Source organism: Pimephales promelas, chromosome 22, assembly GCF_988280905.1.
Source record: "Pimephales promelas chromosome 22, fPimPro1.hap1.1, whole genome shotgun sequence".
NCBI lineage: Eukaryota > Metazoa > Chordata > Actinopteri > Cypriniformes > Leuciscidae > Pimephales > Pimephales promelas.
Window position 1 is genome coordinate 26,162,686 of NC_142790.1, and position 26,686 is coordinate 26,189,371.

At 39.1% G+C, this 26,686-nt stretch overlaps 1 protein-coding gene across 2 annotated transcripts in view; it reads right to left on the bottom strand.

The window, feature by feature from the left end:
* The window catches only part of agap3 (ArfGAP with GTPase domain, ankyrin repeat and PH domain 3), a 159,395-nt gene that overhangs the window by 36,746 nt on the left and 95,963 nt on the right, over positions 1-26,686 (bottom strand). For both annotated transcript variants that reach the window (XM_089125926.1, XM_039684691.2), the window contains exons 9-12: positions 25,535-25,618; positions 19,131-19,235; positions 16,044-16,215; positions 6,463-6,615 (exon numbers count right to left, since the gene is read on the bottom strand). In XM_089125926.1, coding sequence (XP_088982052.1) covers positions 6,463-6,615; positions 16,044-16,215; positions 19,131-19,235; positions 25,535-25,618 — 514 coding nt within the window. The remainder of the gene's footprint in view (positions 1-6,462; positions 6,616-16,043; positions 16,216-19,130; positions 19,236-25,534; positions 25,619-26,686) is intronic.

Genomic DNA, 26,686 nt, shown 5'->3' on the forward strand with positions numbered 1-26,686 from the left:
GGAAAAAGATGTGTGAAGTACTTGAAAGCATTTCACCATTCCAGCCAAACTGCTTCCAGTTAGTGTTACTATATTAAATCCATGGTGAATGTTGCTGGTCTGTGGACGTAAAGTATTACTAGTTCACGGCACAATGTTTCTCCTGGTTTCCATGACAGCGCTGTTTGATCTAATAGAGATCTACGGTTAATAACGGAGAAATGTGAATGCATCTCACTAGATCTCGCAGCGATGTTATTACCTCAGTGGCGAATTCAAATGTTTTCTTTACCGGATCTCTTAGCGCGGTGTGGTAACAGTGTTGCTTGATCGAGATCGGCTCGCGCTGCACAGATGTTGCTGATCCGAACTGATAAACGATCTGTGAAGCACATAACAAGTAGCGCAGTTTTCTTTCTGCTTTCATTACCCTTGCCATTTGGATGTTGCGCAACGTTGTGTTGGCCGCGTCAGCACGAATTTTGCCGGCAGGAAAAATGGTCCAAGCAATCGTTCGGTTTGCATGCGTACCGAACCGGAAGCCTCGAACCGAAACGGTTCAATACGAATACATGTACCGTTACACCCCTAATATATATATATATATATATATATATATATGAAGAGTTCAGATGCAAAAGCCTCTAAGTGCCATTTGAAATTTTCTTCTAAAATGATCATTTTTATCAAGCTTATATATTCAAGTTCAGTAATTTCACGTAAATGACAAAGTGAAATTACTGAACTTAAATATATAAGCTTGATAAAAATGATCATTTTAGAAGAAAATTTCAAATGGCACTTAGAGGCTTTTGCATCTGAACTCTTCCTATATATATATATATATATATATATATATATATATTAAACATTAAGTTATTAGATATTAAGATATCAAAGACTGTATTTTGAATATAAGTGTATTTTTCTTAACCCACTTGCAATTTGCCATGAAATCATCAGCTTGCATGATACATTTATTCGTAAAAAATATTTTTTTTTCTAAATTTATGTTATGTAGAAAACTGAATAGGGGTAATAGTGTGGAAATACATTTTTCTTTTTTCAAAACTTTTCCAGACCGGAAGCTTATTCTATACTTTTTCCAACTGTGTAGGAACCCTAATTTTAACTGGAAATCAAATTAAAAAAAAAACGAAGAAAAATATTTTTTTCAATGCAGAGTCTAAGTTGAGGTAAATTGAAGTGTGTAAGGGATCAGAATTCATTACAGCCTAATCTGAGCTTAGCTGGAAGCACTCTTCAGGTAGCATTAGAAAATACGGTGGTCAGCTAACCTGCGATTAGCGACCGTTAGCGTCCCCGCGGGAAACGGCACTTTACAGCACTGTTCTGGAGACGAGGGCTGTGGGTGAGCACAGAAAGATTGGAGGGTGTGAACAAAGAGCATTAACTCATTTCTTAATAGCTCTCAATTTTTTCCTCCAGCCGTACGTGAGGAGAAACTTCTGATTCTCCCAGTAGCTAATTCGAGAGCTAGCGGGTGCGGACGGTAATTTTGCGACGAAGCCGACGACGCCCCCCTCCCTCCACTCCTACCCCTTGACACGGCATCCGAGTGAGCAACCCCCGTCCGTAATCAATGGCAATGGCTGCAATTAATGATGAAAAAAGTGTGCAGAACACAATCACTACTTCCTTCTTATTATTGTCAATTAGAGAGCGCTAATCAAGGCATGGGCAGGCACACGCCGCTGCTCTCTCCAAACGAAATGTCAAACTTCATTACAGCCAAGAGCGGGGAATCAAACTCCCTGCGCTCGCAGCCTCCTCGAGCTCCGCAGGGGAGAAGTCTTCTCCGCCCCTTAACGACGGCGGATTCCAGATTAGCGCCGAACCGCTAGACTACCTCAGCTGCTGCACGCTAATCTACAGACTAACTGAAAGTAGCCTAAGTATAGATCATTACACTTTACACTTTTGTGCTAGTATGAGGATTCTATGCATGAAATAAGTAAGAAACCCCTAGAAACTACATAGCTACTTGCTAGCAACCAATCAGAAAAAAGGGGAAATAGGGATTATATCTATATAATAATATAAGAAAATCACCAAGCAAATAGAAACTTTCAGTGCACCCTAGCAACTGATTAGAACACCAAAGCAACTAATAATCAATTAGAACAAATGTGAAAATGAAGATTATGTGCAGCAGACTAAAACAATGTCCTTGCAACCAACCAGAACATCCTAGCAACTGCAAAACAAGATGTTATGAACCAGAACAAATGCTGAAATGAGGATTCTGTGCATTCAATGATCTAGGAGAAGAACACCCTAGCAACGCCCTAGTCACCACCACCCAAACCCCCCTAGTAACTGCATAGCAACATGCTACCAACCAAATCAGAACAAATGTGAAAATTTGCACACTGTACAATGATCAATGGAGTAATACAACTACCTAACACCCACCCGGAACACCCAAGCCACGCCCTAGCAGCCACACAAAACATCCTAGCAACTCCCTAGCAACCACCCAGAAAACCCTAGAAACGGCATAACAAAATGCTAACAGTCAATAGGAACAATTGTGTAAATGAAGATTCAATGCATACAGTGATCAACATAGTAAGAAAGCAACCACCTAGAACACCCTAGGCTAGCAACGCCCTGGCAACCACCCAGAAAACCATAACAACAGCATAGCTACATTCTAACAATCAATTTAGGAAATTAAGAATTTATGTACACAATGATCAACAGAGTAAGAAAGCAACCACCCAGAATGCCCTAGCAACACCCTGGCAACCACCCACAACATCATAGCAACGCCCTGACAACCACCAGAACATCCTAGCAACTGCAATGCATAGTAACATTCAAACAAACAATCAGAACAATTGTGGAAATGAAGATATGCACACAATGATCAACATAGTAAGAAAGCAACCACCTAGAACACCCTTGGCTAGCAACGCCCTGGCAACCACCCAGAAAACCCTAACAACATCATAGCTACATTCTAACAATCAATCAGAACAATTTAGGAAATTAAGATTTTATGTACACAATGATCAACAGAGTAAGAAAGCAACCACCCAGAATGCCCTAGCAACACCCTGGCAACCACTTAAACATCATAGCAACGCCCTGACAACCACCCAGAACATCCTAGCAACTACAATGCATAGTAACATTCTAATAAACAAACAAAACAATTGTGGACATGAAGATATGCACACAATGATCAACAAAGTAAGAAAGCAACCAACCACCCAGAACACCCTAGAATGTTTCCCATGAAACCCTAGAACCCTTCCATGCCCTGGAAACCACATAAAACACCCCATCTACTGAATTTTCTGAAAATGTAAAAATCTAGCTTCTTTATAAAACTGTAGAAAACTAAGTCCACTAGCTAACCAAGACATGATTGAGATACATGGTGAGAATACACTTCCATAACATACACTCTTATCTTATGAGGGATATCTAGTATGTACGGCACAAATATACCTACAGTAAAAGAAGAGGGAAGATTTAATCAAAAGAATCAGTATTCAGAGTCTGTAGCGGTGTGTGGCTCTCCTTATCCGGCGCAGCCTTATAAATGAGAACAACACTTACATCATATGGAAATAGTTACAGGGTTGAGATGCATGTGATTGTTTGAGGATATTATCAATCTACAGATGCTCATCTCAACAGCCTTGATCTGTTGGTTGACCTTCAACCCTTGACAAGGATAATGGCATGATAGGGCATGGTTATGATCTATTCACCACCTAAACAGTCATCAAAGGTGAATTTGCGTAAAACATTCCTGATGACACGAATACTTTATTTTTATTTCTCTGGGACACAAAAGAAGAAAAAATGCCTGTGTTTTTTTTTCTTCTTCCATACAATGAACGTCAGTGGAGTCTTATAATGTTGAAGACATCAGTGTATAAATAAAAACAGTTGAACCATGCTCAAATATCTTCTTTTGTGCAGTACAGTTCAAAAGTTTGGGGTCAGTAAGATTGTTTTTGATAGAAACTAATTATTTTATTGAGTAAGGATGGAGTAAATTGATCAGTAAAATACACTTATGTTTTTTTTTTTTAAATAATTTCAGCATTGGTAATAATAAGAAATGTTTCTTGAGCAGCAAATCTGCATATTAGAATGATTTCAGAAGGATCATGTGACACTGAAGACTGGAGTAATGATGCTGAAAATTCACAGGAATAAATTACATTTTAACACACAGTATATTAAAATAGAAAACAATTATTTTCAAATTGTAATATTTCATTTCACAAAATAACTGTTTTTACATTATTTGTTATCAAATAAATGCAGCATTGGTGAGAATTTATAAATTAACCATTTATAAAGCATGCATACAAAAAAGAGAAAATTCTATATTACCTCACTAGTCTAGTAGCGATGCTTAATATATCAGTAAAAAAAGTATGCAATAATAAAAAATAATAGCAACATACAGTATGTTGATTATATATATATATATATATATATATATATATATATATATAAAATAGATGTAAAAATTCTGCATGCTTCTTTACATTTGATTAGATTTCATTTAGTCAAATGTGTTTGATCTTAATTACAATTAATTTTTCATACTGCAAATTTTAAAATTGTGATGCCTAACTTAAAGCATTTAAATTGATTTTTTTAGTGTTCTTAATTTATTTCTACAAAATAGCACAGAATTAGCCATAACATGAAATTAATTATTAGGATTTTTGTGATAAAAATCAGTAGTTTTGGTGCATCCCTACTCACTAGTGGACACGTCAGCGGTTGCACAACTTCTGTACTTCAGCATGCGCATCCATCCCTACTTCTGAGCATTCTAAAGAACGACGAGTTGAAATCTCAGGCACAATAAACGAGGTTTGCTCTAGGTGTGCTCTTTCCGGAGATCTTTGATATAAAACTCTATTATCTCTGTTATGACCTGTAAAGCTATAATGCTCTCAGTAAACGCAAGAACCGAGAGGCTGATGGGTAACAGGTCATAGAGAAAATGCATCCACCAAATCCTGATACAGCTAAATGTCTGAGTATGTGTGCTTGTGTGTGACAATAACTATTTTACACCAGGGCCTAATGAAGTGCTGTGCCTCACACACACACACACACACGCATATGCAGCTCATTCCGTGGCTACGGCCGCTTTGAGTAATTCTGCTTTAGGATGTGGAGCTGATGGGTGTAGACGGGGGGCCGATGGCGGAGCGAGGCTGAAATTGATTGTTCGACAAGCGGAGACGAGCGGAGAAGGGCGAGTGTCGCGCAGCGTCGTGTTCTGTCTGCGACACCACGGGGCCACACGGCGGGGCCTCCAGTTTGCTCGTAAAGAGCGCTCTTTAAACTAGCGGGGCCCCTGGGACCCTAACAGAAGGAGGGGGGAGTAGAGAAAGAGAGAGAGAGGGCGAGAGACCAAAACGGAGAGGGAGAGAGAGCGAGGGCGGGGGGGGGGGGGAGAAACAGAGCAGCCGCTAATGAGAACGACGAGTGCGCAAACATGCATGGAAATGACTGTTATTCTGTTGATGTGCATTTAAGTGCTTTTTTACTGCCAGCCGACAAAGAGAGGGAAATAACCAGTGATGAATGTTGTCCCCGTAAAGCATTCATTTTCCAACGCGGGAGGGGAAAAAAAGAAGTAGTGAAGACGGGGGGAAAAAATGTGCAGCGTTGTTACGCCCGGCAAATATATTATTTGACTTCACTCAAGTGCACTGACAGGATGAGGAGAGAGAGAGAGGAGAGAGAGAGAGGGCAAGGTGGAGAGAATATTTGGACACTGCATGGCAGGACAAGTTACGATCAAAGCCACAATTACTGAATTATCCTGATTAGCCATTGGCTTGTTAACAGCACAACCACTGATACAAGCGATAAACATATGGTAAAATCCTAATTGACTAATAACTTAGACAGATTAGAAACCTCTAGAACCTCTGTGCCAATCAAAGAGAATTTAGCAGATGAAACGGGAAGTAGGGACAGATCTGAAAGGATTATAGAAAAAGAAAAAGGGTGAGACTACAGGTTGTTGATGGGATTTTGAGATTTTTTAAAAGTGGAGGCTGACTAAATGATTGGAGAAATCCTAAATACGTCACCACTGAGTTCCATCATTTCTACCCAATTGCTTTTGCTAATGCTGTAAAATCATGATAAATACAGGATCTTCTTCAAAAAATTTAGGTTTTCAGAACCTTTTTGTCATCTTAATATTTTTGTGATGACAATGACAGCTGATAACATGTTGATTAATTAGCCTAAATCCTAAGGTATTAGGCTGATTACATGTTAGGCATACTAAAAACATGAATAAAACGATGAGATGCGCAAGTTTTTTACTTATTTTGTACAACAAAATAAGGCCGTGAGCAGATAATCTGCTGTAAATATCATAGCAATGGAAAAAGCAACTGGAAAACTGCAGCATTTTGAAATGACAAAGGGAAGTATGGCAGAACAGGAGTGTCTGACCTGCTGTGGTGTTGATAACTGCCTCGCTCCACTGTTCTGCACTGGACACAGAGAACGAGCGCTGGTGCATCCCCTCTTTACTGGTCCCCAAAGCCACGCCAGCCACAGAGCCCCCGGACTGAAGGGAACTGCTGCTGTTCGAGTGAGGAGTGCCTGGCAAACGAGAGGAGATTCGGTTAGAGAGACATTCAAAATCACATTTCATAGTGCGGAGAACTTACTAAGCACACAGATGCAGGTGAAATCTACCCAGTGATTCCTTTACATTTCATTTAGCTGACGATTTTATCCAAAGCGACTTACAATTGCTGTAAATGTCAGAGGTCGCACGCCTCTGGAGCAACTAGGGGTTAAAGGGATAGTTCACATTGAAATAATTTTTGGTATGTTTTAGCTTACCTCAAGGGCATCCAAGATGTTGGTATCTTTGTTTCCGCAGTAGTTTCAATTTTGATATTTTTAGGTCAAACCGTTCATGTCTATCAGTCATATAATGGAGGTCTATGGTCACCACCTCAAAAAACATGCTCAAATTAAACATGATGTAATGACTTGTAAATGTAAGTAAACATTGATGGTCTAAGACATGAAACGAGCGGTTTGTGTGAGAAAACGAACAGTATTTAAATCGTTTTTACCTCTTGTAACCACAGCCACGTCCAAGTACTCTGAGAGCGAGGGCGCTTCTATTTGCGCAAGCGCGCTGGAAACCCCCGGAAGTGATCTCTCGCGCGTTTACGTCACTCATTGTTTACTTCAGAGATTTCAGAAGTGTTATCCTTCACTGTGAAGATCTAAACACATTTAGGTATACAGGAAATTGCAATGGAAGACGATTTAGATATATCAACAGACAACTTTTTTTTTTCACAACTGCGCAAAAGATCACTTCCGGCGCTTGCGGAGACCAAATCGCCCGCTTCCTCAGATCACTTGGATGTTGCTGCAGTTACAAGAGGTCAAAACGATATAAATACTGTTCGTTTTCTCACACAAACCGCTCGTTTCGTGTCTTAGGCCATCAGTGTGTACTTACATTTATGAGTCATTAAATCATGTTTAATCTGGACTTCTCTGTGCATGCTCTTTGAGGTGGTGACCATAGACCTCCATTATATGACTGACAGACACGAACGGTTTGACCTAAAAATATCAAAATTGAAAATACTGTGGAAACAAAGACACCTACATCTTGGATGCCCTCGAGGTAAGCTAAAACATACCACAAATTAATTTCAAAGTGAACTATCCCTTTAAGTGACAGCTCAGGGACACATTGGTGTCTCACAGTGGATTCGAACCTGGGTCTCTCACACCAAAGGCATGTGTCTTCTCCACAGTGCCACCACCACCATTCCTACTGTACGTGTGTTCATGCAAGCGACACAAGATCCATCCCATCTCTTCTCTGCAGCTTTTTTGGTTTTCTGGCTCATATCCCAATCAATTAAGGTTTTCCAATGTAGACAAGTACTCCTGTTACTGTTTTTAGTCAATAAAACCTCAAAAAGTCAATCAGCAAACAAATCCAAAACAGCTATTTTGCTTTAGATGAGATGAGAAGCATAGTATCAACTTGTAGGTAGGACTAAAGAAGTTGGAGATTTTGCGTATGCATTCCCTTTATCGTCGCCGCATTCGTCTCTCCGTAATACATGAGCAGTCGACGCCTCACCCCGTCTTCCTACTGCTCTTTCTGCGTTTCACTAATTAGCCCTTAATTAACAAGATACACTCGGAACGGTAATTAGCTCTCCCCCACTCTCCGCCTGACACATCCATCTCTCCCGGCGGTGCTGACGGCTCTCCCTGGCTTCAATCAGCGGATGCCCCGCGTTGGGCGCCAATTCACCGGCCTGGCCGGGTCGCATGGGGTCCTCTCCTCCTGTTCTTGAAAAACAGGCTCCCGGCTTGATAGAGATGAGGGCTAATATTTAATTCTCTGCATTCGAGGCTCAAGGTCAGGTTTAGATGAATAACTATGTTTCTAGCCGTTTCTTCTTGAAGATCCAACATTGTTTGCGCTTCCGTCAATGCTAGCTCATTTTCAAATTGGTTTTATATTGCCTTTAGCCTATGTTTAAAAAAAACAGCACATTACTAAAATTACATTTTGTAATGTGCTGTTTTATGATTTTTCCCCCCGCTTCAGTTGTTCCAGAGGCTTTAAAGAAACATCAATCTGTAGATATAATCTATGCTATGAAAAAAAAAAAAATCTGCTAACTTAAATGTGGCATCAGAACACAGGAGTTAATGTAAACCGTATCACACGAATAGAAATGAAAAGTTTTACCCACTTACACCCGTTAACTGTTTAGCACAAACCCTGCGCACTATTAACTCTAGCAAAAACTCCAAAAGCACACAGAAAACATTGATATTTTATTTACCAGGCTCTAATGCATTTCACAGTGGGACTAAACTTTTCTCTGTTGTTTTTCGCTTTATGCAATTTTGCCTTTTTCTTCGACACGTTTCCTTCGCTCCCCTCCCTCCTCGGCGCTGATTTGGAGCATGCTAATTTAGCAAGTACTCCACAGCGTGAGGTTGAAGCTCTATCGCTCTCTCCCTGCAAGAGACGCCCTTCCCCTATGGGGACCGCAAGATTAATATTCTCGCACCCAACAAGATAATTACTGATACTAATTAGACATGATTATGTGAATTTGATACACTTATTACTCTCGCTAATGGTTAGGACGCATTAGGCTAACAAGAGTCTGTTCTTCGCGGTTTACTTTAGCGCCTAGAAAAAGAAAAAAAAAACCCGCCTTGACACAATCAGAAGTAATTCGTGAGTAATTGAAAGAATAGAGGGTTATTCTTATATTTGTCTGTTCGGAGACTTGTAATCACCACAGTATTGTTGAAGAGAAGATTTTATTAATTCTGTCATAATATTGGCCCTGACTAGATCCCTCACCAATGAATTAAGACACCGCTATTACTTGGATCAATGCTGTATGATATTGGCATCCAGCAGGAGTGGTAATTATTGTTTTAGAGCAAATTGCTTATGAACTATGTCTTCATAAACCTATTGGAGTATCAGTTCATTTAATGCTCATGGAAACCTGCGGCAATGCACTTAAACATGATATAAGCCACTAATTGATTATTCAACAACACTGCAGACTCATTTATATTAAATTAGAACTACAATATATAATAATATAACATTATATACTAAAAAAAACATTATCATTGTTATATTAAACTGTAGTACCATCATACAAATAGATGGCAACATACCTATGTTTGATTTGACTTCTAACATAAACCGGATAACAATTAATTAAATGAATAAAAGTTGGCATCACTGCACAAGAAAAAGTAATCTGAAGTCTATTTGCCATTTAAAAGCAATCCGGTTCCGACTGAAGGCGAACATGTCTCGAAATCGACTAAATAAAACAGTCCAATATTCTCTCGCTCCAAAACAACTCTTCAAAGACATAACGCCACGCTGTTATTTATGATTTTATTTAGCTCTCTCTGTCTTGGCTGGTGCAGAAAAAAAAAAGACAAAATGAGCCCCTAACCATGCCTCATCTCCATCAAGAATTCAACAATCATCACTAATTGTCAAATTTGATGCTAATGATTGATGAATTAAACATGTCTCCATCAATTAGTCCCCAGAGAACAATTCTGCATAAAAAGGGGATAATGCAATTACAATGTGGAGAAAATCAGAGGAGAGTGCAGGGCAGAGACTGTACACAAGATCTCCTGCCACTTCACAGTTCACACACGAGCCGAGAGTGACACGATGTGCGGATGTGGAGTTAGAGGTGACCATGGGCACGTCTGGGGGGTGGGGAATTGTTTTTTAATCTCAAAAACACAGTCGAGGCAAAAGTCTCTGTCACATTCGTGAAATTCTGTTTGTTTGCGCGAAATCTTAAACAATGGTGTGGGTTTGGGGAAGATGGGCAGCAAGATGGAAGGGGCCTCCATCTATCCATCTGTCCATCCGTCCGTCCATCTGTCCGTCTTATCCATCCGTCCGTCCATCTGTCCGTCTTATCCATCCGTCCGTCCATCCGTCTGTCCGTCCATCCATCCGCCCATCCATCCATCCACCCATCCGTCTTGTCCATCCGTCCGTTCGTCCGTCCTGTCCATCCATCCATCCATCCATCAGTCTTGTCCATCCGTTCGTTCGTCCGTCCGTCCATCCATCCATCCATCAGTCTTGTCCATCCGTCCGTTCGTCCGTCCTGTCCATCCATCCGTCCATCCATCCATCCATCTTGTCCATCCATCCATCCGTCCGTCTATCTGTCTTGTCCATCCGTCCGTCCATCCATCCATCCGTCTTGTCCACCCGTCCGTCCATCTATCTGTCTTGTCCGTCCGTCCATCCATCCATCCATCCGTCTTGTCCATCCATCCATCCGTCCGTCCGTCCGTCCGTCCATCCATCCATCCAAGTTATTTTTGCAGTTCTGTTTAGTGCCACTAGTGTCACAAAAACAGTACTCTACACCCTGTCTATCCGTCCGTCCGTCCATCCATCCATCTTGTCCATCCATCCATCCATCCATCCGGCCGTCCATCCATCCATCCATCCGTCCATCCATCCATCCATCCGTCCATCCATCCATCAATCCGTCCGTCCGTCCGTCCGTCCGTCCGTCTATCTGTCTTGTCCGTCCATCCATCCATCCGTCTTGTCCATCCATCCATCCCTCCGTCCATCCGTCCGTCCGTCCGTCCATCCATCCAAGTTATTTTTGCAGTTCTGTTTAGTGCCACTAGTGTCACAAAAACAGTACTCTACACCCTGTCCATCCGTCCGTCCATCCATCCATCTGTCTTGTCCATCCATCCGTCCGTCCGTCCGGCCGTCCATCCATCCATCCATCCATCCGTCCATCCGTCCGTCCATCTGTCCGTCCGTCCATCAAACCATCCGTCCATCCATCCGTCCGTCCGTCCAGTCCATCCGTCCATCCATCCATCCATCCGTTCATCCATCCGTCCGTCCATCCATCTATCCGTCCGTCCATCCGTCCATCCATCCAACCGTCCATCCATCTGTCCGTCCATCCATCCATCCATCCAAGTTATTTTTGCAGTTCTGTTTAGTGCCACTAGTGTCACAGAAACGGTACTCTACACTTTTAAAAACAAACGTTTCACAGTCAAGAATCTTGATGATTATGTGCTTTGATTGTTCTTTTGAGCAAGTGTGCACAAATGGTCAAATCATTATCAGATCACGTCTAGAAAAAAACATCTAAATGTCCTTTGCACTTTTCTTGCCATCTGTACACACTATTAGGCTAAGTATTAGGGTCCTAGTGAAGGGAGGCCTGAGGTTGTGGTGTTAAGTAGAGGCGATGGATTAGCAGGGGGTGGTGATGATTTCTCCTCATCTCTCCTCGTTTCTCTCGCCGAGCGCTGTCAGATGGCTGATGAGCCGTGGAGCGAGCCCTGACCCTCTGAGCCACCGCTGCCATTATATACAAGTGCGGAGATAATGAAGCATCCATGCTAATGTCGACGGGAGGGCGGGGGAGGGGTCAGGGTGGAGGGGGGTTCTGTTAGATCATCTGCTGTTCAGGTCAAAGTGAAACGGCACCGCGACGCCCTTACAAACTGAGAGTGGATTTCTGCGTCTTGGAAAGGCATACAGATTACATTGTGTTCGTTTGCGTAAACTGCAATGATATCCGTGCCGACATTTGAAACGTGGCAGGTCCGACGGAAATGCTGCGACAACCAATAAACCGATATTTTAGCCACAACTTCACGCTTTCAGAACGCATGACTCAAGCTCATCGCAAGCAGAAGCGGCGTATATTCGATTTCAGGCAGCGTATTGGATAATAAGCATCTGAAACTGTTTAGAAAGACTTGCGACGTGATACAAAACATCATATTTCCTTCTCACATATAAAAGAGCATCTGAAATGATTGTGCCATTATTGAAAGAGGCTGTCATGAGAGTAACGTATGTGGTAAAGTGTCATTAAAGGAGACTCAGTCGTAAAAGTGCTTGCATTTATACACAAACACATCGACATTGCTCATTTAGGATTTACTTAAGGTTAGTGGTCGACTATGGATAGCTGGATAGGAGGGTGGCCCATATACAGGGTTTCCGTTGTCCGGTAATTACCGGACATTGGGCGGGAAAAAAAATTAATTGTCCGACAAAATTAAATCTCTCCGGTCAAATTTTCCGATTAAAACTGTGTAATAATCCCGCCCCCCTAACACAATGTATAAAGCAAAAATACACTGTTATAAATAGGGTTGGGTATCGGTTGGGTTTTATCCGATACCAGTACCTACTCTGTATTTTTTAAACAGTTCCGGTGCTTAAGCGGTTCTTGAAACGGTACTTTAGAAAACGAAACCGCACACACTTTGTCAAAAAATAATACCCCTTTATTTACAGGGCCAAACTGGACACAATATTAACTTATATCTTTAAACAATATAAATACAAGTAACATATGGTAATAATAAATAAACCAATATAAAATAAAAAAAATCACATTTACATAATATCAAATAAAACAATATTGTATCAAACAATGTAATAATACTGGAGATTACTACCGGGGTAATCTAATATCGACATGGCTACAGGATCCCATGTTTTGTCTGCTTGAACCAGTCATGTAAGTTAGCTGGCCATTGTACTAGTTACGCAGCACTTAGCTTCCTGAAATTTTGAAATGTTAAAAAATATTTTTTTACATATTTTTTTAAAAAGTTTGGTATAAATTATGCATGGTAGAATGAACACTTCTCTTTAAGTTGGCAATTGGACAGAAAAAAAACCCCAACTCTAAATAAAAAAAAATCTAAATAATATCAACTATGAACTAAAAAACTTTCACTTGAAAACAGAATGCATACATTATATATTGACAAAGCTGTTAGTGGAATTAAAAACTAACATATTGTAAAAAAAATCATAATTTAATCACATAAAAAAAAAACGCTAATGCGATCAGCCAATGCGATCATCTCTAAAATAACCAACTGATTTACTGGTTTATCACAAAAATTGTCGATATATATTGTCTATCACTGCACAAGTTACGTCTTAGTTCACAAGGACAGGTTGCACAACTCTGAGAAGCTCTTCATACAAGAAAATCCATCTGCATCCTGTGTATCACATGTAAATGAACACAAGTACCATGGCGTGAATCTCTCTGTCTCACACTCTTATAAACACACCTCTAGAGCAGATGTCATTGATTAAAGCTGATGGGCAGGCCATTAGCGCTTTGATATTATATATCTGTCAGCGGTGACACAACTGAACGCACGCTTGCAGAATGATCATATTTAAAACGGTTCCAGTGAATACTTAGCAGAAAGATTAGACCGGGCCTCATCGAGACAGACTCTTTTACTTGCGGACACATGCGTTCATTCATTTGCGCTCCTTCACTCCCTCACTCACTCTTTCTTTTTCTCATCCTCACCCCCCCCTCTCCTCATCTCCCCAATCCTACACACCCCCCAGAGTTCCTAATGGTCTTTAGATCAGGAGGAAGTGTATGAATTACAGACTACAGAAAAAGACAGGGCTCAGCTAGACCGCCATGAATGAAAAATTACCCCTTTGTTCCTTCGCATCAATTGCATGCCTAATGAAATCAAAATCAGATTGCATAATCAAGTGTACGTCCTCCACTCGGCGGAGGCCCACTGCGAATCGTAACCTTTTCCCTCTCGAGTGGAAATTAACACAATTTTCCTCTATTACGAAGCAGAGTGAAAAAGGGAAACGGGAAAAGCGGCCCGTGTCAAATTGGGACCCGAGCGTTTTGCCGTAAATTTGTGTTAAACCGAAGGTCAACAGGCGTATCTATAAAATAACACAGATAAAAAGCCTTATCGGACCTGTAAATGTTGTATAATACAAGTAAAAACAATAAAATATACATTCTTAAGATGTCTATAAGATCAAAACTGGTTAATAAAATGGCTTGAATAATTCAAATCAACATGAATTTCAATTTACACACATTTAACACTATAAATAAAAATGAAGATTGTATTTGGATTTTAAACATCAGGAATAGACTAACTCATGAAGTGCACCACCTTAATTTCATATTTACTGACAAAAATTTTAGTTCAGGAAGGTTTTTTGGGAGGAACCTATGTAACTTATTTCAAATTCTTCTGTGTTTTTAAGGGCCCGTAAATTGATACATCAATTTTTTTTTATGTTTTGACATGTAAGAGGTCTACTTCTATATCGTTACTTCTATATCGTAGCGTCTTTGGCCACGCCCACTGGCGTGTTATTGAGATTATTGAGAGTTAATTTTTTTATTAAAGGAGTAGTTCACTTTTAAAAAAACTTTTGCTGATAATTTACTCACCCCCATGTCACCCAAGATATGGGATTTTTCTCCATATATTGAACTTCAATGGGAACCAAACAGTTCCCAAAATGATATTATTGTATTAATAATACAAAATAAATGTATAAAAGTAAATCGTATGCACTGCAGAATCTGAACTAAGTTTTGTTGGAAATACGCAGTTACAGTAAAAACATAGTACATTTAATACAATATCCAAAACATTCTCTGAAATATGCAAAATAAGTCTCTAAATCATGAATAATTCATAACACAATAACACATTTTTTTTTATAGTTTGACAGATAATTTCATAATTTTTCACACTTTCATTATAACCTAGACTATTTTCATCAACAAAACTTTTAATAACTTTAAATTATTGTTGATTATCAGTGATACATAAAATATATAAAACAGATTTGCTTATTTGAGCAACTATTCCTATAACCTAAATACAGATGCAACCAGTCTTAACTAATGCTGTAATCTGTGTGTGTTAGCTGCCTGAGGCCATGTTTGAGCTCGTTACCCAGACATCTCTATTTCTGAAGCTTGAATAAAACAAGTCCAGGTGTTGTGACTATTTCAGGTCCAAATGCCCCAAAATTCTCCCTTTTCTAACCTCTGCAGTCGACTGAAGGTTAATTAGTTGCCAACCTGAACGCGATCTCAACTTTTGTGGTTTTCCGAGCAGCCCCATTCATCTGGCCCAGCAACACTGACAAATGCTCCTTACGTCTCTGAGACCAATAAACCCCGTTCCCTATCCAACACAAGCCTGGACACAAGCCAGAAAACTGCAGTTCCCAGAAGCCCTTGCTGACCTGTCTTTAATGGTGCAAAAGCAATTAGCCCAGGCTAAGTGATGCTGAGGTCCTGGCCGGTTATGTTTCCACAGCGGTCATGCCAGCTTGCAGAGCCCCTGGAGAAAGTTGCTCCTGTTTTTTTATTAATTACACTAGATCTCAGCTCCCTACATCCAGTTATACGTTCACAGACTCCCAAACTCTCTCTCTCAGAGTAAATCTGGTTCTTACAAGGCACAAATAAACCGATCTGAAACCAAGCAGTATACACAAGTTTTCTGAATGGATACCAATGCTACTGTAACACACATTAGGTAGAGCTACGAGAGGTTTTTCATGAGGAATCAAGAATTTAACGCTGTTGCAATGAATAAATTCATTTATTATAAAGTATAACACTACTGATTCAGCTCACACTTACTTGTGGCGCCGATACCGAGTTGTAAAGTGCTGCGGTCTTTGGTCAGTCCGTTGGTTTTGGGGCTGGCTGTAGGGGCGACCGTGGCCACGGCTCTGGGCGGCCTCTTCCCGGGAACCTTCACCGTCGTCCGCAGCAAATCGATTTCTTTACCGTGGATGTTCTGCATGTAGTCCTGAGAAATAAAAATATGACATGATGTACTTCTAGATCTAGGCTGGGAAATTGGTCAAAAGTAAACCCACATCTGACACGTCATAATTGAGAATGAGGCTTCAAAATGCAAAATCGCAGTCCATTCGATATGCTCCCGAAATGTAACGTCTCCAGTTGCAATTAAATTCCGCTTAACGATTGTTTTCATAATGAGTAGGACCAAAACAATTTTAGTACAGTATTTCAGGCTCATTTTTGGACAAATGCAAATTAAATGAGTCAAATAAATGTCATAAAAAACATTTGGTTGTAGTATTATTTAGTTATCAACTCTAGTATTAACTTTAGGGGTGTTTAATTATTTTCTAGTATTTAAATTTTGCAGACGTCTTTTTCCCCTATTGTGACGTCTATCGGAGTGAAACGGCTTTTCGATCAAGAAAAAATGTAGGGTTGATTTTGTCCATAGGGAACTGATTGGATTGTTGTGGCTTGCTATTGGTCGATCTCAAGTGAGTGACAGGTTGCCCCGCCCTCGAATCAGTAAGAGAAGAGATGAGATGTCGCTCCAAGAGGGTATTTTGATTAAAAGGCTCATGAAAAAAAAAGTATGTGCACAGATAAATAACTTGTAGTAAAAAAAACAAGAATCGCCCATTTTGATTTTATCGACACATTCTAATATTTTCAGCTTTTCAGTATATTACAGTTTTTGATTTTTTATTTTCTAAATTTTCTAAATAAATCAACAACTAACAAAAGCATGACATATCGAACTGTCTGTACTTCTATTATTCACTGCCTAATTTGCATAAAAATTGATTAAATATGCCAGAAGTTTCCACAAACATACAACGAACAGATGCAGCGCTAAAGCCAACTAAGAAAAAAAAAAACCCAAGTAAGAAACTTTTTAGAGGTCCCGTAGCTTAAAAAACGCACACAACGATGAATAAAAGGAGCCTTGGACAACCAAACCAGCACCAGACCCACGCAATCTTCTTCACCTGTTTCCACGCTGCCGCAGATTAGCAAAATTAGCATTAACGACTGCGAGCAGACTCATTCCAATTTAAATCGGGCTATTCCATTTTCATGGGAGTTTGCAAAGCGCAAATGGGCTAAGCCAAGGTGCAAATCACCCTGCTCAGCACAAAAGAGGCGAGCATGAGATTTCGGCCTCGAAAGTCTCCCGCCAACTCCTCTTCACTTTTATTGCGCCCCATAAAGCACTAATTTCTTCAAAAGCCTCAGTACTAATTACCCAGTGAGCGCTCTCATTCCATTTTATTGCTGGAATTAACAGCCAGTTTGAGGCGCAGAAAGCTATTAAGATGTGTGATTAAGCCATATTCAATTAGTTTCTACAAACAATTTAATTGATGTAGCAGACAGAATTAACAGAAGGGGATTGTGGGATAGCTCGGCTGGCTGCGGCGCAAAATTAAACCGTCTTTCCTCGCATCTCTCTCCCTGTCTTTCTCGTTGAGCTAAACGAGTGGTCCACAGGTGTCCAAACCCAAACGCCTCTAACGATTATGACGCCCATGGCATCGCGTGCCTATTACACACATCGCTGGCATGAGAGGCGCATTATATCGATAATAAACACGCAGTTGATGTGAGAGACGTGAGTTTGGCCAAGATATTCATTTCGGTCATAGTCCGTGGAGACCGCTAAATGTCTCATGTAACTTGTCTTGACGGTCAAGGTACGCCGCTTCTCCAGTGGATCTTAATTAGGAAGCCCTTATTAATTACTAACCTATGTTACAAGTGTTGCAGAAGCACAAGAACAAAGATAGGCGTGACGCATGCAAATGAGGGGAACGGTGGAAGAGGGACGCGTGAGAAAGCTGGGGAGTGAGTGAGAGGGGATTTTAGGCGGTATTAAGGCCGCGCGGGGGTCCTGACAGAGATAAATGTTTCGCGCGGAACGGCCTGTGCTTTTCCCGCGGCGACTGCCGTAAGATACGAGAGCTGCTGGAGCAGTGGAAGAGAAGCTGACCTGTCCGGATCTCGTCTGTATTAGTAGAAACCTAGAAAATACCTCCAAAACACCCAAACAGTCTCTCATAGTGAATCTGAATCTAAACCGTTTCAAACGTTCTTCGTTCAAATAATATTTAAAGATGTATAGAAATCATGCTAGTGTAATCGCGAAAAATCCCTTCGATAGGTCGATTTCACTGTGTTTTTAACTGGAATGATTTGTGAACAATTCTCTTATTATGCAAAATTGGTTACAAGCGAAAAAAGAAAAAAAAAACGTTTGTAGATCACATGACCGTATCAGAGGAACATTCTCCAAACCTAAAATGAACATTCCATTTTCTTAAAGGGACAGTTCCCCCAAAAATGACAATTCTGTCGTCACATACTCAAGTTGTTCCAAACCTGTATGAATTTCGTTCTTCTGTTGAACACAAAAGAAGATATTTTGAAGAATGTCGGTTACCGAAAAGTTGATCCATTACTGTTTTGTTATGTACTTCAAAATATCTTCATTTGTGTTCTGAAGATGAACGAAGGTCTTACAGGTTTGGAACGACATGCCGTTAATGCCAGAAATGGTACTATGTCAGAAAGCCAGCTCACTATTGGCTAGCTCCTACGTCAGCATCAAATGCATACAGTATGTCGTGGTGCTCACGTGACCAGCGTTGGCCAATAGTGGCGGTTTGGAAACATGAGGGCGAGTAATTAATGACAGAATGTTCATTTTGGGTGAACTGTCCCTTCCTGGCTAACCAACAGAGAACCCTAGACTGTATATGAACAAAAATGTTCTAGGATCCAAAAAGTATTAGCTGGGTAAGCAACATCAATTTACACCAAATACCACTCAGTGAATCATTTGTTTGAATCATTTCATTGAATTGAATCACTAATTCAGCTAAATGAACTCTAACAGCAGAGGAGACGCGTACTTACATGTAAACTAGGGTGGTAGGTGAGCAGGCCGTTGTCACACAAAGTCACGTACTTCTTCTTCCACTCCTTATTAAGCGATTTCCCACTCCTTTTTAACAAAATCCCCTGTTCAACACAAAAACAATCAGTAATGAGAAGATTTCAGATCAGAAAACATTCACAAGAACAATCAGCAGGGCCATTTTAATAATACAGAAACATTCAGGTTCAGATCACTTCTGAGATGTTGAGTCACACACACACACACACACTCATTTGCATAAATACAAGGCCTATTTACACACAGTGTAGCTTTTCACAGTCCATTTTCACATTTTAAATCACTGAATGGCTTCTTCACACCAAACATTTGCTGTTAATGTTTTGTTTTACTTAAAGTAGGCACATTTTTTACTTTTGCCCACATTTGTTTAATGCAAATTTTTGCTACTAACCTTCTCCAGTGATTTACATCAGTTTGTCATGTCGTTATTGGTGTGAACAGACCTTTCTATTGATTGATTTAGCAGATGATTTTATCCAGAATGACTTACAAGTGAGAAATAGTACAACAAAAAGAATAACTACTTATCAGCCGTAAAAACAACATTACTCTGTTTTCTCATAACCTCTCCAAACGTCATGTTTCACACTTTCGTAATTGCCATTACAAGCTGCCTTTGATAGAACTACCAGGTTAGATGTATGTATGTATATGCATGTATGTACAAATCTTTTTTCGAGTCATTTGGTTCATTCAACAAACGAAATGAACAAATTGTTTTGGAAAAAAGGTTCGTTCATTTTGATGAACGAGTTCGAACAGGAGAGTCATGAACACGCATCACAGAACAGAGTAAGATGAGCGTTTATGCCTATAAAACTTAAAACTTTATTTTAATTTTAAATGAGCGATCATTTCGCTTGATAAGACCCTTATTCGTCATCTGGAATCGTTTAAAGCCCTTTGAACAGTTTGCACTGATACTGTCTTTTGGACCTTGAACCGTTTGGTTCCCATTGAAGCCCATTATATAGAGAAAAATCTTGGAATGTTTTCATCAAAAACCTTCATTTCTTTTCGACTGAAGAAAGAATGATATGAACATCTTGGATGACATGGGGGTGAGTAAATTATCAGCAAAAGTTTTTTTTTTTTAAAGTGAACTACTCCTTTAAGAGAGGAACCACAGAACAGGACCACGTTTGATGGACACCCACAGAAGGAGGCCGGTTTGGGCATCGGCACCGTGTCTGTGCACATCAAAGACTGTGAGGAGCACATATCAGTGCTGTGGGGGGAGAGCAGAGGCTAAATCCAATTTGTGCACAGACTCAGTGTGTATTCTTTTGCCTGTTGCGCCGGCGAACTCTCCCAGACCTCTGCTAGCACGAGGATTAGAGCCTGTGATCCCGAGCTCTTCAAAAGCTTCCAGCCTCCGTCCCGTCCCCTGCTCAAGGCCTCACCATCAATCTCCCGCTGTTCTTTTAAGAAAACACTCACTGAGCATTTATCCCCTAAAGTCCAGCCAGGACAAACACTCCCCGGCCAGGGCTGGAAGTGCACAGAGGTGTTTAGGGGTGGGCGGCAGGGAGCACAGGGGGTTTGGGTGGCCTGTTTTGGCTTAATTAGGGGATTAGGGAAGATTCCTGTGCTCTTTACCACTTCCTGTTGGGAGAGAGAGAGTAGGAGGGCTCTGATGTGTTAACCGGCCAAGCCTGACACTGAAGGGGACTAATCCACGCAAAGAATACACTACTTGCTTAACATCAGTTGCTGACCCGGGGTCAACTGGGTATCATGGTGTTTACCCGACAATCAAGTCCTAATCCTCTCCTCGCCTTGATCTGATCCCTTCACGGATATTCTCTCCTAAATACAGCTCTATCAACTCAACCACTCAAGAAGTAGCATTTAAAAGCAGTTGACATTACTACATAATTACATTGACTACATGAATGTAATATAAAATGATATATAACAAGTCAACTTTTTACACACACACACCATATATATATATATATATATATATATATATATATATATATATATATATGGCCATATGTTTTTTTTTTATTGTATTTCACATTATTTTATTTTAAGCATTTGGGTAGTAGTAATAATATATATACAGTAAATCAAATTAAATTAGCAAAGAAAAAGCAGTGAAAAATAGCTCAAACAGTACTCTGCCAAATGTATAATAATAAAATAGATAAAATAAAATGTAAAAAGTTGACTTGTTATGTATCATTTTATAATACATTCATGTAGTGTCAAACAATTATCTGACAAAAGCATAAAATGAAATATAATGTGAAATAATACAAATAAATTTAATAGCAAAAAAGCTAAAAAAAAAATCTCAAAGAGTTGTCTGTCAAATGCATAAAATTATACAGCAAAGAAATGTGAAATAAAATATTTAAAGAAAAATTGACTCGTTATATATAATTTTATATTACATTAATGTAGCTCAAACAGTAGTCTACCAAATGCATAAAATAAATAAGAAATAAAGATAAAATTAAAGTTATATATATAAAAAAAAATTACAAAAAAAAAAATATATATATATATATTTATTTATTTATTTATTTATATATAAATGAAGTATGCAAACATAGCCATCTAACTAACTAACTAACTGCTTTGCCTGATTGTCTAATCCTGTATGAAGACTGTAAAGGAAGCATGTGTGAGTGCTTTGGTCAAGCTTGTATTCTTGTATTTGGTGTTCACAATATATTATGATCACTACACTGGAACTGTCATTTCATAAGAAGCAACCATCTGTTAGCTGAACTGCCCTTTCATTATTTATTCAATAATGCATGTGTTCCTACAGAATTCCTATCGGTTTGTCAATGAAATAAATGAAACGGACAGCCGAGTGACCTCTTCTGGCAACGGCTTCTGTGCACGAAACATGCACGTCGCACTAGTCTCGTTTGTTTCCAATAGTCATGGATGCATAAACATGATCGGTGAAATCACACCCCACAGTGCTGAAACAGATCAATGCTAAACGAGAGAAATATGAACATCTAGCATCAATAAAAAGAATATAAAGCATGTTCATGGTGGATTTGTGGATCTCGAATGACCTCTATGTACTCTGATACGTTCAGATATTTCAATGCGAATGTTTACTTGCTAAAAAGTACCATTATAAAATGTACAAGGTTAACTTGTTTGCCAGGACATATCACTAAGGTAATACCACGTTTTTGAAGATAATGATGGTGATATCATGATGGTAGTATTTGAAGTTTTCATTCAAGTATCAATTAAATACCATAAATGTGGTAAATAAAATTAGGCGTATTCATAGTATTACCATCTGACACCCTCAGTACACTATAGTACCACCATAGTACTTTAAGGGGAATTTATTACTATCATGAATGCAATTTTCTAACATCAATTTAGAATATGAATTTATTTACATGTATACTTTAAAATTATTTATACATCATGGTAATGTTTGTTGTATTGCCTATATGTAATTAAATAATTAGCAGTACAATAAATGTTGAGTATAAAATGGTACAAATTAAATAATATAAGAAATTTCAATGAAAATAATCATTGTGAATAATGGGAATTATATATATATATATATATATATATATATATTAATGTAAAATGCAGCATTGTTAAATGCACATTTAACATAAAACTTTATATAAAATCGAGCAAACTTGAGTAAAAAAAACAACAACAACTCTAAAATCCCCCCCAAAAAATTCACCCTATTGCAAAGGGTGGTTATTTACATTAGACTTTTTTTTTAGACTTTTTTTTTTTTATCACAACCTACACCTCAATAAGTATACAAACACCATGCTGAATGCACACGCACCTGTCTGTCTTCTACATCCTAAACCAACAGACACACACACACACAGGTCTCTCTCTTCCTGTAGCTCAAACAGACATGTCTATCATCATGATGGCCTCAGTTCTGTGGTCAGCGGAGGAGAGGAGGGGGAAAGAAAGAGGAACTTACTGGGATTAAACACAAAAGCCTTGTGTTGACAGTCTCCCTGTGTCACCCCTGAGCCATCACTGCTATTGTTGTCCTTATTTACCATTTTTACTGATTAGGAGGGATGGGGGGGTCCACAGTGTGTAATTTGCCCAGTGGGAGGTAATTATACTCCCATGGCACTTTGATCTTCCTGACTGTGCATTTGACTGGCCGGGCAATCAGCTCCATTGAAAGGCGTCCCACCATGGCCAGCGTCCCCCCTCTCCTTTACTCTCTCTGTGACTATCCACTACAGACAAACAGATTACAATGACTGCTCTTAAAGGGATAATCTTTAAAGCAGGAGTGTAATTGATGTACAATGGAGATAGAGTAAAGGAGGTTGACTAAGAGGAAATAGGTGTGTGATATGTTAACTGTGAGAGGGACGCGTCACCCCAATCATGTTAAAGGGATAGTTCACTTTAAAATTAATTTTTGGTATGTTTTAGTTTACCTCAAGGGCATCCAAGATGTAGGTGTCTTTGTTTCCGCAGTAGTTTCAATTTTGATATTTTTAGGTCAAACCGTTCGTGTCTGTCCGTCATATAATGGAGGTCTATGGTCACCACCTCATTAAGCATGCACAGAGAAGTCCCAATTGAACATGACTTAATGACTCGTAAATGTAAGTACACATTGATGGCCTAAGACACGAAACGAGTGGTTTGTGTGAGAAAACGAACAGTATTTATATCCTTTTTACCTCTTGTAACCACAGCCACAAAGCGCCTGCGCCCTCAGAGGCCCTTTTACAAGAGGTAAAAACAATATAAATACTGTTCGTTTTCTCACACAAACCGCTCGTTTCATATCTTAGGCCATCAATGTGTACTTGCATTTACGAGTGACTTTAAAAACTATTCGGAAGCCATTTTGTAAACTACTGCAACAGGATTTGCTTTAAGTCAGAGGTTGCATGTGACGGGGAATGACTTCTGTTCATTGTGACAATGCTAATCTCTGGCAGGGGTTAAAGGTTACGGCTAGTGTTCATTTGAAAATTGAATCAGAGGCTCAAAAAACAACAAATGAATGAACAACTCTGCTAAAGAAAAATAAATATTTGACAGCCACTCCATCAAGTACTGCCACCAATTACTAAGATGAATCCTTTCAAAATCACATTAGCTCTTTCTGACGTCAGACGAGGTATTTCACTAAACTGAGTTTCATTTCTGTTCAAACACATACATCAAAAAACTGACTGTAATGTAGAATGTAATGATTCTTAAACACCTGTTTCTAAATGTTACAAGTAGCCAAAAGTTCTTATACACTATAAAACAACAAGAAATACCAGTTTAGGTTCATAAATCATATTCAATGTTTAAAAAAAAAAGCAATGGATACTCAATAATTGCACATTTCTTAAGGGTCCCAAATTTGTTGGGAAGGCTGCTGATTACGTAAGAAAAATAAATTAAATATATCCAACATAAAAACTACAGTTAAAAAACATGTTCATGATCTGTAATCACAACATTTGTTCTTTATCAAATCAACTTAAATAATTTATGTGGTTCAGATAACTTAATAATTTGAGTTTCTGATGACTAAATCAATCTCCTTTAAATTAACTCAATTTTTTCATTTCAAAAAACTTAAAATTATGGCATAGAGGTTACATAATTTTTAAGTTAAACCAACAATATTTTTTTACAGTGTAAAAAATAAATGTAAGGGTTCCAAGACAATTCATGGACATTCAAATACACCATAGCAAGAGCAGGACAATGACAAAGTATAATTCTCCAATATGTTGGAACTGATTCACATAAGAGACTCTTCACATTACAGATTTTAAGGCTGAAAGTAAGTCATTGTTTGCCAGATTACACTGTAAAAAAATATTTTCATGATTTGTAAATCACAATATTTTTTCTTCTGTCAAATCAACTTAATTTATGTAGTTCAGATAACTTAATATTTTGAGTTTCAGATGATTAAATCAATCTCCTTCATTGTATTAACTCAATTTTTCCATTTCAATGAACTTAAAATTAAGGCAACCAGGTTGCTTCATTTTTTAAGTTAAACCAACGATATTTTTTTACATTGCATATCATATAAACTGCCACCATTACTACCAACAGGTTACTATAGATAAAACAAGAATATGTAGACTCAGCTAACATTGTGTTGTACTGACATCTGTTGGTCGCACAATGAAACTGAATGAGAAAGCCTAAAACTATCAAGTTCGTTTCAGTTTCAAAGTCTTCAAAAATAGTTTGCATGCCCTTTTAGTGCTGATACACACACACACATCATACATACATAGTAAAACACTACTATTGACAACACTATTGACATTTAAAAAACTGTACAATCCTATCCTATAACAGTGTACTTACCTCATATAATGAGTGTACGAATAAGGTGACGTACCTGTTTGATGGGTATGGCCCTTCCACTCCCTATACTGTCAGTTTTACTCTCAATGCTCTTTGTCTGATCACTGGCTTTCCGTGACTGCAAAGAAACAAGACAAGATGTCAGTGCAAAGAACAAACTGGGAACATACAAGGAGGTGGGGAGGCTGTGTGTGTGTGTTGTGTCTTAACTCTAGTGTGTGTGCGCGTAGGTGAAATGTGTGTCAGTGTGTTGTGGGGGACAACAAAAAAATTGCAATAAAAAGGCTGAAATAAACGCGCAAGCAAAACGGTGCAAACATACAGCAGCACATTGAACGTGCAGTATATATAGATACATATTTACACAGACCAGGACAGACACACAAAACGACAACGGAACATATCAAGTTCGACCAATAACCAAACACAGGAAGTCAGAACTAAACCCCCTCTAGAGCTCTTTTGCGATCTTTGGCGCCTCCCTGTGGCTTTACCAACCACAGATTCAAACATTTCAAGAACAATAAATGCAGTTTTATATACAAAAGTGAGGAAAAACAGCACAGGTTAGTAAGGGGGAAAGGATTCAGTTAATACGGTGCATCTTTTCGACGACCTCCACCTGTCAAAACATTTGATAAACACTGACGAGAAATTTAAAAAAAAATGCAGAATTAGGGTTAAATTCACAAACATTTCCAACAAAGCAAAATCACGGGGTGGAAAAACGTTAGGGAATTCATTTATACACTTCAGATCTGGATCACAAGACGTCTTCGCATCCAGGACAGGAAGTGCCTGGAAAATGCCATTAAGGAAAGAATAAAATGTTCCTCACACAAAATGAACCAAAAACATCCTCAAAACGCACTCACACCCGACCCGACAGACAACATGGTCTCATACGAAACAAGATGAGGTGCTCATTCGCAAATGGAGAGAGATATGGTTCCATCTACTCAAATAAACTAGGCTGATGTGTATTTTTTCAACAGTTTATTTTCGTTTTGGATATATACAGACACCATACAAATCAAGTCACAGGTTTACGTGGAAATAGTCAACAGGCAGAGCCACACATTGCAGTTCCCACAAGAGAGAGTTTGACTAAAGAGGCGCTGTTTCATATATCTCATATATGTATAGAATATACTTTCTATAGAATACCATTGGAAATCAAATTCAA